Genomic DNA, 16,992 nt, shown 5'->3' with positions numbered 1-16,992 from the left:
GAATCTGAAATTCTGAATTTGAAAACACTGTGTGCAGTTCTGGGCCCTCAGTTTGGGGAGGATGTTGAGGGGCTGGGAACACAAACCCTGTGAGGAACCGCTGAGGGAGCTGGGGGTGCTCAGCCTGGAGAAAAGGAGACTCAGGGGTGACCCCAGCACTCCCCACAGCTCCTGAAAGGTGGCTGTGCCAAGGGTTGGATATTAGGGAAAAGTTTTTAATGGGAAGAGTGATAAAATTCTGGAATGGTGGCCAGGGAGGTGGTGGAGTCTCCATCCCTGGGTGTGTTTAACAAAGCCTGGATGTGGCACTGGAGAAAAGGAGACTCAGGGGCGACCCCAGCACTCCCCACAGCTCCAGAAATACCAAGGGAAATAGAGGTTGGATATCAGGGAAAAGTTTTTCATGGGAAGAGTGATAAAGTTCTGGAATGGCTGCCCAGGGAGGTGGTGGAGTCTCCATCCCTGGGTGTGTTTAACAAAGCCTGGATGTGGCACTGGGTGCAGGGTCTGGGTGAGGTGTTGGGGCTGGGTTGGACTCGACGACCCTGAAGGTCTCTTCCACCCTGGTCAGCCTGCGAATTCTCCCTCCCCACAGCTGCTCAGGTTTGATGTCCCCCCAGAAGCTGCACTCACCCAGCAGGCCCGTGCCCAGCAGCGGGTTCAGGAGCTGTGGCACCACGGAGCTGTTGTTGATCTTGGCGGGTCCCGGCGCACCACCGGAGATGTTGAGGAGCGTCTCCGCCATGGACACCACGGCCGTGCCCCCGCCCAGCGCCGACACCGACAGCGCGGCCACCGCCGAGGACGTGGTGGTGGTGGTGGTGGTGGCCTGCGAGGAGGTGGCGATGGGCACCTCGGGGTGGCTGCCCGAGCTCAGGACGCCCCCCACCAGCTGCGGGTTCAGGGCCATGAGCGCCGAGGCGCCGGGGGCGGCGGGCAGGAGCAGGGGGTTGGCGGCGGGGTCGGTGCCCGGGAAGCCGGGCACGGCGGCGGGCAGAAGGTTCTCCACCCTGCCGCCCTCGGGCAGCGGCTCGGGGGGCGCGGGGGCGTTCTGCTGCTGCAGCAGGTCGGAGATGGTGAGGTTGAAGGATGGCACGGGGAGCATGGCGGCTGCCTGGGCCTGGTTCTGGAGCAGGGCTGCCAGCAGCTGGAAGTGCACGGGCTGCAGAACCTGCCCGTCCACGTCGCCGGAGAGGAACGCTAAAGCAGCATTGACGTTCGGGTTCAGGAAACCCAAAGGGTTGAGGTTCACCTCAGACTTGCCTTCTCCTGCTGAAGGCTGGAGGATGTTTAGGAGGTTCTGGTTTAGGAGATGTTGCTGATTCACCGGCAGAGAGAGGGGCAGGGAATTGAGGAGGTTTTGATTCAGAGGATGTGGCAGGTTGTTGTTTGAAGAGCTGTTCTGCGGGAAGTGGAGCGAGTGTTCGTGGCCGGCGAAGGGGAACTCGGCCCCCATGGGCAGCTGGCCCTGCTGCAGAGGGGTCCCAGCTGCAGTGGTGACAATGACACCGTCCTGGAGCACAGACGTGGTCTTGGTGATGGCAGCTTGGCTGGTGCCGGCGATGGCTATCGATGACGACGGGCCCAAACCCCCTGGAATGGGAAAAGCAGGAATTTTAACGGGGTGCTGCCTGCTGGGACACACCTGCAGGGCACACAGCACCAGGCTCAGCCCAACCAGCCATGGGAAAAAGGGGCTGGCGAATCCAGACTTGAAAAATAGGAATGGATCTGCCATGAGATGCTCCAGCCACTCTGTGCCATGCCCCCTTGGAGATTATGCCATTGTACACTTGTACATCCCTTAAAGTTCTTAAAATTCTTAAAACAAGGGTTTTAACAGCATTAATTTGCACATAATCACAGATTTTCAACAGCATAAGCCCAAACCCAACCATGGCTCAAATAGAATTAGTCATGGACCAGGCTGGAATTAACCACCAGGAAGAAGGATCACAGGAATGATGTTGGGTGAAACACTGAGTCCATGATCCCCTTCCAGTTTTAATTAATTCACAGGGTTTGGGATTTTAGATTAATATTCAAGGCATTGTTCTGGAGTCCTGATTTAAAAAAAAAAAATACATGGTATGATGAGACTGTTCCAGGTCAGTGACAATTCACAATTTGTAGAGGAAAAATGTAAATTGAGGTGGTGTAAAATCCATCACTTGGGATGAAAAGAAAGGGCAAATTTTACCATGAGAAGGCTACAAAAAAAGACTAAATGTTTATTTGGGTATCTTTATACTCTTTTAGCAAAGCTGAAAGATAAATTATTATTATTTTTTCACTTGAGGCAGCTTTGAATTGACAGTGGTCACTCACAAAGCTCTTAGGATGAGAGACTGAAAGGCATCAATGGTCACAAAATATCAATTCCCATTTTTCTGAACAAATACTCTTTAAAAAGGGACTTGCCAGCACACTCAACTGATAAGAACTAAGCCAAACTTTTACATAATTTTAAACTAAAATTACCATTTTTAAATTGCTGTAACGTGACAACTCCAAGAGGTACAAAATGAACACAGAACACTTTGCACTGCCCTGAACTCAAGAGAACAAATCTCCCCCCTCTCTCCCAGTGCCATTATCATGTTTCAGAGCAGAAATGAAATAATAAAATAACAAAAGGTGAGGTAAGAGCAAAGTGCAGTTGTAGAGCAGAGCAAATCATACTCTGGCTGAGAGGGTCAAAACCCTTCATCTTCACAAGAAGCGGATTTTATTAATTTCTTTTTAGAAATAAATAAAAAAAAAACACCCTCAAAGTTTAGAAATAGTATTTAGAACTAATGCCCCAAGGATTCAAAAATCATGAGAAGTCCCAAAGACCAACCTGGAGATTTAAGAAATTCCCAATGGAAGAATCAGTTGTACCACTCCCCCTTGGATGTGTTAAGGAGCACATGGAGAGATTTTTAATTCAGGCATGAGGAAATTATTCAAGAGAGCTCTCCTGAATAGCAAATTTGGTTTGGGTATTTTCTTCATCTCTGTTTGTAATTTATTCCTTCTCCTGTTTCCCATTCTGCTCAGGTCAATGACCCCGTGCAAGAGGGTTTGCTGGGCAGCAAATTTCAAAGTTGGAAAATTGCTGCCAGCTTTTGGGAGAAATGGCTCTGTTTTCTCACCCCCATCTTCTGAGAGGTCCAAAGTGCATTCAACACCTTTCTCCAGATTAATGAAGTAATTAATTAATTGTTCCTGAGGAGAAAAGAAGTCTTGATGGATACTGAGTAGGAGGCAGAAAACGTGTCCTTATTTCAGTCCAGACTGGAGAAGCTGGGAGTCAGAGAGGGGACGAGCAGCCAGACTTCAGCAGGAAAATAAAACACAAATAAATGTTCCCCCAGCTTCTGTCCAACCTGGCACAGGAGGAATTGGGCTGGGAGAGTCCTGCACTGGGTGTATTTACAGAATTTACAGCTGCAGCTGGGGACAAATTTTTCTGTGGCAGCAGAGATCCAAAAACCATCCCAACAAGTCAATATTCAATTATGAGGACATCCATGCAAAGTCATTTTCACTGGAATATGGAGCTGTGAGAGCTTCCCAATGTCTGGTCCCAGACCAAAGGACAGAATGATGACAACAACCTCAAAACCCCTAAAACTCCAAAACCCCAAAACCACCCAACCCCCAAAGCTCCAAAACCCCCCAAAATACCAAAAGCTCCCAAACTCTAAAATCCCAAAACCCCTAAAACCCCAAACCTCCAAGGGTTTTCTGTGCCCACCCCCCAGGCTCTACGATGACACTTGGGAAGTTTTGGATGAGAAATACAAACAGGAGTTGAACACCAAAAGGAAATCCCAACTTGAATTCCCAGTTCCACAAAAATGTGGCATTTGGGATCCAGGGAACACGAGCATGTGTGAGTTCAGCAAAGAGTCCTTAATAATCAGAATGAAAAAGATGAAGGAGCCAGAATAAAAGCCATAAAAGCCCAGGGCAAACCCAGCTCCTGCAGCCTCTGCCAAAGGTTCTTCTGCCACTTTTTGGAAAAATTAACTCTCTGCAACACAGTGGAAAGAAGAAATATCCAGAATGCAGAAAAAGCAAAGCTGTTGTTTTTTTACTGGGTCAAAGAAATGTTTTGAAAGTAAATAAATAGCATGTAAATTTTAAAAATTATTAATGTTTTTATTTATGAGCATTTTAAATTCTATTTTCTTTTCAGAGCAGGTTCATTTTCCTGTGTAGATTTTAGCTGTGTTCCTTTTTTTAAAGCATTGCTTGACAGGTGTTCTTAAGCAAGGACAAGAAAATAAATGGGTATTATGGAATCAGTTTGTGCTCAAGAAGATTCACTTAAAATAAAGAAATCAGAGAGGAAGATATTCATCATTAATATCTCTGAATTGTTCTTCCTACCCATAGATGTATTTTCCAAAAGGATTGCACTGAGAGTGTATTAATTAGAGAAGAATATTTAAAGTGCTATTTTACAACTCTTTTCCCTGTGAGAAACTCTCCATTACACATCCCAGTATTTAAATAGTCTCCAAGCCACAGTGCTGGAATTTGTGGGAAACAAATCCTCACTAAAAGAGGCGTGTGAAGCACTGGGAGAAGTGGAAGTGCAGAACTTGTTCCTCAGCCATTACCACCTGAAACATTTTTAGAACTGAGCACAAATGAATGGCAACAATTCCACCTTCTCAGTTCTTGCTTTTCACAGGATCCCACATTGGTTTGGGATGGGAGGGACCTCAAATCCCCCCCAGTGCCACCCCTGCCATGGCAGGCACACTTCTCATGGTCCCAGGGACCTCAAATCCCCCCCAGTGCCACCCCTGCCATGGATGGGACACTTCCCACTGTCCCAGGGACTTCAAATCCCCACCCAGTGCCACCCCTGCCATGGCCTTGAACACTTCCAGGGATCCAGGGGCAGCCACAGCTTCTCTGGGAATTCCATCAGCCCTTCCCCACCCTCCCAGCCAGGAATTCCTTCCCAAAATTCCCATCCCGTGTCCTGTCCCCTCCAGGCCCTTGTAAAGAATCTCTCTCTGCACATCCATTAAAACCACAGCCAGCTTTGCTTAGATTGGGTATTTTCTTGGCTGCTTTTCTAATTTTGAACCTTTTGGGGATTGGAAAGCCTTGTTGGAATCTCCCTTTCCTCTCCTTGGTCAGTCAGGAGCTCCTCACTCAACTCTCAGCACCTCCATCCTCTCCTGGTGGCACTGCCCAGCTTGGGCAGCAGAAATCTGCAGGATCCTCCCAAAAACCCCAGTGGGGGTGACCAGAGCTGCCCCTGAGATCAGCAGGGTGCGACAGCACAGATCATTTAAAATTAAACAATTAAAGATATTTTAATTACCACCACTGCTCCAAGGGGTTGGGGGTCACTCAGCCACACCCAAGGTGTCCCAGAGCTGCTGCCACAGTGGGGTGAAATTGGAATTAATCACAAATTTTGAGATCAACCCTCAGAGTTTGCATCAGTGGGGAGATTGTTCAATTTCCAGATTTCCAGAGCCTTCCCTTCCCAGTAAAGTGCTGATGGAAAGCACAGCCTCAGAGTTCTGAGAGATCCCAGACCAGGAGTTCTTGCTGTAGCTGCCTATCCCACCCCTCACCTGCACCCCTGGAACCAGCAGTTACACATTTTGACAATTCTATTCCCCCTTTTCTTTCTGGGATGGAAAACATTTAAGATCCTTATCTGATCTCTCCTTTATTACACTGCCAATTCCAAAGAAACCATAATTCAGCAGCTAAGCACAAACTGCTGTCACTCGTTCACCTTCTGGAGATCCTGCAGTGCCCTGAGCCAGCCCAGAAATCACCAAAAATGGCCCAAAAAAAATCAAATATCCCCATCAGAACCAGCTAAAATCCTGAACTGCCCTTGTATGCAGCACTCCATGGCCATGGAATGTGCTCTGCTGGGAAATATTCACCTGCCTGCCCATAATTCCACGTTCCACGATCACAAGGGGGTTTGCATTTACAACAGAGCTGAAATCTTGGCCCCCACAATTTTGGAGGAAGGGTAAAAAGCCCAGAACTATTTATAAGACAACAAAAGTCCATAAAATTAAGCTTTAAAAAATTTAATTAAATTAGGGTTTTAAAAAATTTAATTAAATTAAGGTTTAAAATGTTTAATATAATTAGGGCTTTTTAAATTTAATTTTTAGAGTTTAGTACCTGTCCCAATTTCAGTCTTGGCTCTTCTCCTTGCCCATTGATTTTTGCATTTTCTCATCACTGCTGAGTTGGAAATGACTTGGAGGAAGCTGTTGTGATGTGCTCAGCTGTCAGCAGAGCAGTGTTTGAGTAGAAAAGTGTCAGGACAACAGCACACGAGCAGGAATTCAGGATTTTCCCACTCACAGCTGTGGCAGATGCATTGCAAATGAAGGAAAACACCCCACTGCGAATTTGGGAAGTTAAAAATTCAACAAAAATCATTATTTCCTCCAATAATCCCACTCCTCCCTCTAGCAAAAGCTGGAGCTGCCCACTGGTTCCATTTTCAGCTAAATATGTGTGGGAAATCCCACAGAATTAATTCAGGTTTTCTCTGTAATAATACCTTTAATAAGACTCATCTTTCTACATTAATTTGTTATTATTTTTTACAAACTCCCTGATTTTTATCTATATAAAATCCTAGACAGTTGCATGGCAGTTAAAACACCAACCAGGTAACTGAAAGACTGTCAATTGTTGGAAAATTCAAATTTTAAGAGGTAAAACAACACCAGAAAACCCCAAGCTGTGTCCAAGCAAGCAGTGAACATTTTCCTTATTCTTCACAGTTCTTACCTGAGGAGAAAAAAAATCACTTTCCTCTCCCCAAAATAATGACAAGGGAAAACAAGTTATGATTTAGAAATAAGAATGGGGAAAAGAAGCTGGAAATTGAAGTAACTTAAATTTAAATTTAATTTTTAAATTTAAATAAGTGATTCCTTATAATCTCTCCCAAGCAGGGCACAGTCTGGATGTTTCTATGAACCCCAAATCAATGGGATATTTAAATTTGCTTTATGATTAGAAGAGAAGGTTCTTGCCATCCTGTCCAGGGGTGACTCCAGTTTAATTAGAATTTTTTTCTCAGACACAACAAGTCCCAAAAAGTTGTCAGATGCTCTCCTGACCCTGGAGTCCACAAGTTGTTCTGATTTGGTAATTCTGGGATATATAAAGTAATTTTGGGAAGCAAATCCAGAGTAGTTTGGTTTGATTTGTGTTTTCAATAGCTGGCACTGAGGTGATTAAATCAAAGCCTCCCAAGCCCCTTCTTTTGGGGTTTTTGTTTTCCAGCACCACGTTCCATTCCCAATTTTCTTGGCTTTATTAAAACAAATTCCTCTCCTCACCCTCAGTGATTGGTGCTGTGCTCCTCCCTGTTTAATTATATTTTACTATTTCTATTCTGTGCATTTCACCAGGAAAAATTCCCATTTCAGGGAAGGAATTACAGCCTTTTTTTTTGCCAAATCTGACCATTTTTTGTTACTTCTTAACTTCTAGACCCAGAGTTTCTCCTATTTTATAATGTTAATATTTGACACCACTGATCATCTTTAATTGCTGTGGTTATTGAGGTTGCCTCAATTTCCCTTCTCAGCAGTCCAGAGCTTTTATTCACAAATATTTTCACTCATTTCCATCCATCCCATTATTGATGGATATTTATGGATATAGATATAGATATTTAAGGATATTTATAATCCTTTCTTAGCAAGATTTGGATGTTGAATGTTCAACACTCAAACACAGATTTTCTACCCCGTGAACCACACGTTACCAGCAAGGAAAAGGTAAATAAATAAAACCCTACAATCAAACCCATCACCCAGTGATGTACTTCCATCCTACAAAAAGAACAAATTCCACCACACACACCCTGAAAATTACCTGGGAACTAAAGATATTATCTGTGGAAGAAGAAAACAAGAGCTGGAATACCAAAACTTGGTCCATGTGGTTAAAATATAATTAAAAGCTTGGGCAATAAGCAGCTAATTGTGGGGATTCACAGGGTTTTTTCTCTCAGGAGCTATTTCTGAGGAGGAGCTGTTCTGAATTGCTGGCACAGACACAGAAAAGAGATTTAGCAATTAAAATACTTCAAAACAAAGGGGAAAAACAAGCCACAAACTGAAATATGAACATGAGAGGCTCCTTTAGGCATCTTCCTCTGCTGAACTGCTCTTGGAAATTCAGAGTACAGGGGTTTTCACCAGCTCCAGCCCCAAAACTAACAGAATAGAAATCCAAATATTCCTCTCCCCAGTTTTGTTACAGAGCTGGATGCACGCTGGCAACTCACTTTTGTTTTAAAAAATTATTATTATACCACAAACCACTCAACATTTCACATGAGTCTCATGGAAAGAACATTCCCGTTCTCCTGGAAATCCAACAGAATTCCCCTCTCTGGATTAAAGCTCACCCCTGAGCCCTGTGCTGCTGGGAGGGCTCAGCAAGAGGCTCAGTGAAGATTTCTGAAGAATTTAAAGGAATAACACAAAAATAACACAACCTCCTCAAAAAAGAAAGCATTCTCTAGGTTTTATCATAGATATTTGTGGGCAAAATGGAGGTAAAAAGTTATTCAGAAAGTTGTGGAAGTAAGTTTTAGAAATAGAAAAAGAATTTCTAGCTAGTTGTAGTTGTGAAGTTTGAAAGTAGGAAAGTTTTAATAGTACAGTAAGTAAGGACATGAAATAATAGATTTAGATTTGGTTAAGATAGATTTTAAGACTAGAAAAATATGTTTAGTAAGATAGTACAAGATTTTAAGTGTAATAATGGAGTATTGTGTATTGTTAATAGAAAGTATATAAGTATTGCTTGAAATAAGTGTATGTATGTTCTTAGTGATTGGCTAGAATAATATTAAATAATAACAATTATATAATAATATATTAATATAATATAATAATATTGGCTTGAGCAACTATCTGTAAGTTTTAGTAATATGCTATTGGTTAGAAAGTTTATAAATGTTTTGTAACAAAGAAATCTTGAGTTGTTGTTGGTAAGACATGAGTTGTTATTTTTAAATTGTTTTAACTATGTAATGAGGTTGATATTGTAATAAAGTTCAAGGAATGCATCTCAGCCTTTTTACCTTTACTATTTTCCCCACAGATCTTCAATAAACAATTAAATGCAGGCTGTGTATTCTGCAAGCACCCAACTAAAGGAACAACTCCTTCAGCAGCAGAGAATGGAACATTTCCCAATTTTCCAGCCTTTGCCTAGGCACCAACGATCACAAAATATCAATTCCTATTTTTCTGAACAACAACAACAACAACAATAATAATAAATAATGGAAGTAACCTTTTATCTTTTAGATAAAGGAAGAAGTGGCACTTAAGGCTTTGGAATTCTGTGGTTCCAACCCTCGGAGCCATCCCCAGAGTGGGGGAATGGCAGGAGGAGTCCCCAGGTGGGGTTCTGCCCCCATTGCTGTTCCTACAGGGATGAGAACCCAGCTGATGCTGGAACCTTCCTTCAGGGCTTTGACCCATTTGTTGTGCTACATTTGCATTTTCTGGGGGGAAATTCAGCTTGGAGCTGAGCAGAGTTACAAGCACAGGCTCTGATGGACACGGGAACACCACAGGAGCCTTTGGGACTGGTGGAAAGCCCAGCCAAGGTGGGGACCAAGGGGTTCCTGCCCCAGGGGTTGTGTCCTGTGCTCCATGGGACAGGGAGTGAATTCCCAAGGCCATCCCAGACCTTTGTTCAGGGCAAATTCCCAGAAGCTGCAGCGGGAAGTGCCCCTGTGCCAGCATGAGAAGGCAAAAGAGCCACGCAAGAACCGAGAGCTGCTTCTTGTGATCACTCCAGGCAAGAAAAACAAAACCTTTTTATGCCAGGGATGGGGAGAAACCCTTAAAAGTCATCATGACCAGAGCAATAGCAGAACATTATTTGACTATAATTCAGCTTTTCTAGAATTCTATTCCATTTTGAAGGAGGAAGCTGAGGAATGCAGAACAGGTTCCTGCTTGGGTTAATGAGAGGCCACTTAAACACTTTGGGGAGACCTGGGTTTTCATTCCACTTTAGAAATTTACACCACTACCATCTTCTAATACTTTGTTCAACCACTAATAGTCAATAAAATTTACATTTTTGAGCTGATTCCTTCTTCTCTTTAAAGCCCCAGAGATGGTAACAGCAGCAAACCCATTTCCTCTCCAAATCTTCCCTGATGAACAAACCAGGAAATCTCTTCCAAGTGTTTATTCAACCATTTAATTACCACCTTAGTAAAATTACCTCAATAAAAGCAAACACAGGCTTGGCATTCCCTCCTGCTGGCTCTGAAAAGGGTGATTTTGGACATTTTGGTACTCCCAGGATTTGCTCCAATCTCTGACACTGCCTCTTCAATTCCAGCAGGAAAGAACTCATGGATCACCTGGATGGGCACTGCCAGGTGAGCCACAACCCTCTGGCAGGAGCAACCCCCTGTCCTTGGAGCAGGGCAGGCTGCAAAAAAACTCCAATTTCTTTGGAGAAGTGACAAAAAAGCTGTGGAAATGTCCAGAGGTGAATGGATTTTATTCATAGAGAGTGTGTGAACATTAGCAGAAGCAAGAGTTGTCACAGGAAGCTGGCCAGGATGGTTTTGTCCAGAAAAAGGGAGAGATGTTTTAGTTAACCACTGTTTGGTTTTTTTTCCCCTTTCTCTTTTATTTTTTGAGAATGTGACTTTTAGCATGAAGCAGGTGCACCTTTCACTGAGATGAACCCAAGTTTAACAAGGAATAACGTCCTGGATTGTAAGATATGTGTGTGTTCTATCACCATCTGTCAGAGCTGGGGCAGTTCTCTGCTGTTCATTGGGCAGTTTTTTCTTTATCTCTCCCACAACCAATCCTCCCTCCAGGAGATCTCTTCTGTTCATGGGCCATTCATTATTAATTATCTTCTGTTCATGGCAGTGAGTGTCCCTGTATGGCTGAGAAAATTCCATCATCCATGGTGAGATGATATCTGCCCAGGGGAGGAGCCAAGAATTCCTACCTGGATACAATCTGACCTGGGAACAGCACAGCAGCCTTTGCCCACTGCATTCCCAGAGGAGCAGCTTTCTTCCCACTGCATTCCCAGAGGAGCAGCTTTCTTCCCACTGCATTCCCAGAGGAGCAGCTTTGTGCCCCACTGCATTCCCAGAGGAGCCCAGGCCCATCTCCCCCAGCCCTGGAGCTCCAGAGGAAAACTCCCCCCTTGTGCAGGATCCTGCTCCAGCAGAAGCACAGCTGGCACTGCAGGAGGGCTGAGCCACCCTGGGATGGGGCTGCTGCCACCTCCCTGACCCACAGCCTGCCAGGGCCTGCTCTGACTCTGGCACTGGTTAGTTTTCTTTTTTGTACTATTGCATTTATATTTTTAATTTTCCTAGTAAAGAACTGTTATTCCTATTCCCACATCTTTGCCTGAGAGCCCCTTAATTTCAAAATTATAATTTGTAGGGAAGGGGTTTACATTTTCCATATCAAGGGAGGCTCTGCCTTCCTCAGCAGACACCTGGCTTTTCAAAGCAAGGCAAACATTGAAAACCAGCCATCAGGGATTCCCAGGGCTGGAAACCTGGGACAATCCCCTGGGGAGGCCACGTACCTGCTTCAGGACTGCTCTGATTGCAGCTGCTCCCGATGCTGTTGGGGATGCCTGGCGTGGAGGGTGCCTGGAGCCTGGCCTGAGCCGGGCTGGCATGTAAGGAGTTCCCTAAGGCCATTCCTGCCTGGGGGAGCATCCCGCAGCCCCCGCTGGCCTGCATCTGGTTGAGGAGCCCGGCCAGGTGGTTGGAGGGGGGTGGACCAGCGGCGGGGCCGAAGGCGGGGTTGGGGTTGGGGCAGGGCAGCCCCTCCCCACGCAGGGGCAGCCCCGGGGCCAGCGGGGCCACGACGCCGGGCGGGCCCAGCGCGGGCTCTGCCAGGTGCAGCTGGGTGCCGGGGCAGGGCAGGGCGCTGCTGGAGCTCCCGCAGCCCGAGGAACTATTGCTGCTCCCGTGGGAGCTCTGACAACTCATGGACTGCAGGAGCTGCGACATGGAGCTGATGGGGAAGGAGCTTTGACTTGGCTTTCTTATCAAATCAGACCCAGCTTTGGGAAGCCCAGAGCTGTCCAGCTGAGACTGTCTCAGCAAGCTCAGCACCGTGGCGGTGGGCTGCTTCCTTTTCCTCAGAGGATCCTTTTGCTGAGACATCAATTTATCTCTCAGCGCCGCCCGGCCGCTCTGCCCTTCCGTGGTGGGGAGGAGCACGTTGGCAGCAGGAGGGAACATGGGATTTAAAGTGCTGTGTCCTTCGGTGCTGCCGCCGCTGGCAACAGGTCCGGAATTGCTACTGCTGTTATTGTTGTTACCAGCAAGTTTATTTTGATTTGCTAGCTGTGCTTTGGCTGCTGCTGAGAGTAAACTGCTCGCTGGAAAAGAGGCAGCGTTGTGCTGGTTCAAGATCTGATTTAAAGGCATTCCCAGCAAACCAGGCTGACTCTTCAAGGAACCGCTTCCGGCCGATGCAGCGGGAAAAACTGCATTGTTGGGAGGATTTAATACATTACTCATTCCAGCAATTAACGGGTTAGGGATGTCCTTGTATTGACTGAGTCCGTCGTGCTTGGTGGAAGGGCTGGATGGCATGGATGGCCTCGGTGACCCTATGGTTGACCTCGGGGACCTGGGAGGGACTTTGATACCGCTACAGGACGACTGCGGCGCTACTGGAGGCAGCAGGAAGTTTCCGTGATCGGACGAGGTGGAAGAAGAACGCGATCTTTGGGGAGAAGCCTCGATCCTTCCGATGCCGGGCGCCATCACGTGAACGGGGGACGTCACCGGCGAGGGGGACAGGGACGTGGAAGCCGAGTGCTGAACCCTTTGGACGTGAGTGCCATGGTTGATGTGGGCGGGTTTGACGGTGGGCAGGGGCAGGTTGCTGGGCAGGGGCACCACGGCGGGGGGCATGCTTACATTCATCACGGGTACCTGAGAGTGGACACTGGAGTGGAAAGTGGTGGGGTTCATGATCACGGGGTTCTGGTTCACCGGTTTGCTGGGAATTGGGTCCAGTATGCCAAGCGGATCCTTCTCGGATGTTAATGGCTTTTTCTGAAGAGCACAAGAAGGCGGTGGAGGAGGTGGGGGTGGGCCTTGGGGGGGTTTATGGTGGAACATTGCTCGTGGTATTTCCATACCAGCCGAAAAGTTACACATGGGTTTTTTCATGACTGGGCTCTTGGTGGTCAGGGTGGGGGAAAGAGGTATATTAGTCCTTCCAGCCATTGCACAGGATGACTGTATGGGAGAGCCGTGGAGCATGACTGACGGCGGGGACAGAGGCGTCCTGGTCATGTGGATAGGACTGGAGTTGGGCGCTCCGTGAAAACTGGGATTGTTCCTTGTGAAGACGTCGGGGCTTCCGAGTGGGTCAGTCCTGGGGGAGATGGAGCCGTCCCCGTAGATCTGCGATCCCGAGGACGCCGGGCTGGGCATCCCCCCGTGACTGCCGCGGTACGGAGACTTCTGCCCCAGTTCATTGCTCCCCAATCTCTGCCTGGGATAGGCAGGATGGAGCTCTGCTTGCTGGCTTCCAGCCACTTCTTGCACATAAAGCCTACCCATGGCATTAGATGCCCCCATCATCAACTTGAAAGGAGTCTTACATTCCGGCATCACAGAATTTGTAATTCCTTCATGTGATTTATTCCTCATCGACCTTGGAGTTGCTGCTCGAGTGGGAACTACTGGCGTTGCACCTGGCGTGGGAAACACACAACAGTTACTACTGGTTGCAAGTCCAGTGTCCCACGTTTCAAGGCAAAGCTGCTGAGGGTGAAAATATTCCCAAAAGCTCAGGGAGGCTTTGGCTGAACTTTTGCTTCAGCAGAAATAAATGCTCAATCACAGAGCAGCCGCTGGAACGATGCCTGCTCTGAACTACACAGTTGTATTTCCATATCCCATAGAAATACGGACCATTTGACACCTTTTCCTTGCCTTTTGCCTTTTCCATCCCCCCTCTGGCAGGAGGAGGGGGATGGCTGTGGCAGGGAAAAGGAGCCTCTGGCACCATCTATTGAGGACAGGAGGAACAAAGCCCATCCAGGACTGAGACTCAATTCCCACAGAAAAGGTCCTGTCCCAAATGCTGTCCCTGATGAGGCATCCTGAATGCCTTCTGTTTGTTTTCAGGATAAAAGCCCTGGGGATATTTGTATATGATGGAAAAATTCCCTCTAAATCCCACTTTTGAGGCTACACCTTCCAACAAACACAAAACCACTTTCCATCTTTAAATAAAGAGATTTTTTTTTTTCCAATGTTTTACTTCCAGACTAGAAGCACAAGCAGCTCCAAGTCTGGGGCACTTTCTGCCTCTTTTGCAGCTCTGGGAATTTGCAATTCAGCTCACAGTGTTTGGCATGCAGCCTCTGGATATGCAAAATTTAACTGGAATTGGGAGCTAAAAATTCTGTGTTCAAATTAACTCAGGGGTGCCTTGAAATTCCTCAACTCATCTTTCCTTCAGCCTGGTCAGACAGCACTGACAATCCTGCCTTCATCCTATTTGCTCCAATGTGAGAGAAACAAATATTTCCCCTGTCCCAAAATACAACCAAACTCTCATTTAGGGATAAAACTAAAGGCTGAACTGCAAAATAAAATAATTATGAAAGGCCTCACCTTGAGTGCTGGAAATAAGCAAATGGTCACATATAAATGTGCAAAGATTTTGCTTACAAGGGGATTTATTGGGGAATTTTCTTCTTCGCTTATGCACAAAATTTTAACCACAGAGAAAGTAAGAGCACATAAATATATAAATTACCTCCTTCATTTTGCTGATTTTTTTGAAAACAGGAATGTAATTTAAGTACTACTCATTGAAAAAATTAAGCAGGGAAATGCTAAACAGAAACTTGAGAAATTACACTGAAAAGAATTTTCAAGAAAGGTTTTAAATCCTAAATTTCAATGGGAAAAGGTAGGGGCACATCAGTACTATGAACAGCATGGGGCTCTTAGCATTGGCACTTCTCTAAAACTCATTATTTCCTGGTTTTCTTATAATTTTTCCCCTTTGACATGGAAGAGCAGTTGGCCAGGTGCTCTCACAGCAATGAGGGGTGCAGGGAGCTCAGGCCTTTTCCCAGGAGCTGCAATCCCAGAGCACAGAAATATAAACCCAGCCCCTTCCCTCCCCTGTCCTGCCCACTGGGATTTGTAATTCTCTTCAGAACCTGGTCTTGTGATCCTTACAAATCCCTCGTTTTGGGTGAATTTCTGGGTTTGGAGCTGTTTCAGTGCTAACTTTGCTGTCACTCCAGGCCTCAGGGAGCCCCCCTGGTTCTACAACCTTTGTTTGGAGAGTATCTGTCAACTTCAGCCACCAACAAATTTCCTCACTTTTTTTTTATTGATGGGGATAATTAAAATGCTAATCCAGGTTGGTGGCCAAAAATAATCCTTGAGAAATGACAGTGGAGATCTCTTCTTGCTGTCTATTCTCCTTTACAATACAATTTCCCATTTAACCAAGTCCTTAGCCACATCCTAATCCCTTCATAATCACTTTATTCTGCTCCTCTAATTTCCCATGTGACAGAATATCAGACATATTACTACAGTTCCAAAAGATGAGAGCTAATGTATTTTCTTTGTCTAGAACAATCTGATATCTTTTCCAAGAAAATCATGCTTTTAGTCTGGGCTGACCTGCTTTTAGACTCATTGTCTATCTACCTCCATCTCTGACTACTCCCTTTATTTATTCCTTCAATCTGCTTATTTTTGCACTCACAGTCAGACTTTCGGGGTGGTTTCGCACAGTAATTGTGTGTATAAAAATCAGATGATTATGTGATTCTGCATGATTTCATTTTACTCACTTGTTCCACCACCAGGACTAGTTAGAACCAGTGAAGGATGTGGTGCTTCCATGCTTTTATGAAGTGTAGCCACAGCAATAATTTTCCTTTTGTGAATGCATAGTTTGGTGACATCTTCGTCCGCTTTAACATCTTCAGCAGTTCTCTGCTTCACAGCAGCTCCAGGATCAAAATTAAAGACCTGGCAGTGAAAATTCCAGCATTTAAAAGAATGACTACAGGCAGCAAAGTCACCAAAGGCACATCAATTAGGAATTTTATACGGAGTATAGAGGAATTCTCCTCTGTTCCTGACTGCTCCTATACTGCCCAAGGGATTCCTTGAAAGGATGTTTGGAAACAACCAATAAAAAATGAATATATTTATAACAACTGAGTCAGATCCTCTGCAGGAGGGGCTAAGGCAGAGGGGAGTTGAATTTTATATTTTAAAGTCTAACTTTGGGTGGACACCACTTATTTTAGAGATGATCTGAACAGTGTTTAAGTCACCAGCATGGATAGCTCATAAATATTATCACATCTAGATCCAAAATGATGCTGTGCTTTACCTTGGGAAGAACAAGAGGACATTCTAGGCCACACTTGCACGTTCCATCAGTCAGCAAGTAAGTCTTCACCTGCTCCAAGCAGGATAATAAAGACCCACTGGGACTGCAAAGGAACAGAAATGATGAATACAAGCTCTTGGATAGGTCAGGACTTATATCTGCTCATAAGGACAGTGGGTACAAATCACATTTCATATGTTTTTTCTCACAGTACTTCTTGTTTTTATTCAAGAATTGAGGTAATACTTACAAAAAAAAAAAAACAAAACCAAACATTTTAAAGGAAACAGAACTGTTGCAGCTGGGTCTCTTTGTTGCACCGTGTTTGGTTTCATTCAGCTAAAATTTTGACCTTCTCACTGAAAGTAAGAAATATTACACCAAGGAGTCAGGCCAGCCAGCTCCTGATAAACTGCACTTGGATTTCTCCAACTCCCACCAGAAAATCATTATCTCCACTTCCCAAAATAGGGCACTGGGAACTCTGTTACGGCAAAATCACTAATTCATAATATGAAAAAACCTTCTCGTGTCCCCAGCCTGTAACTTGCAGATT

General features: G+C 45.4%; 1 protein-coding gene across 4 annotated transcripts in view; it reads right to left on the bottom strand.

Moving 5' to 3' along the window:
* The window catches only part of MBD5 (methyl-CpG binding domain protein 5), a 118,744-nt gene that overhangs the window by 14,446 nt on the left and 87,306 nt on the right, over positions 1-16,992 (bottom strand). For 3 of the 4 annotated variants that reach the window (XM_030278131.4, XM_030278132.4, XM_072931748.1), the window contains 4 exons: positions 16,437-16,539; positions 15,886-16,066; positions 11,614-13,752; positions 634-1,593 (listed from right to left, as the gene is read on the bottom strand). In XM_030278131.4, coding sequence (XP_030133991.4) covers positions 634-1,593; positions 11,614-13,752; positions 15,886-16,066; positions 16,437-16,539 — 3,383 coding nt within the window. The remainder of the gene's footprint in view (positions 1-633; positions 1,594-11,613; positions 13,753-15,885; positions 16,067-16,436; positions 16,540-16,992) is intronic. The other variant, XM_072931749.1, reaches the window with a different exon arrangement.

The sequence above is a fragment of the Taeniopygia guttata genome, chromosome 7 (genome assembly GCF_048771995.1).
Source record: "Taeniopygia guttata chromosome 7, bTaeGut7.mat, whole genome shotgun sequence".
Lineage (NCBI taxonomy): Eukaryota > Metazoa > Chordata > Aves > Passeriformes > Estrildidae > Taeniopygia > Taeniopygia guttata.
The sequence above is the reverse complement of the archived record's forward strand: the minus strand, read 5'-3'. Positions and strand labels throughout refer to the sequence as shown.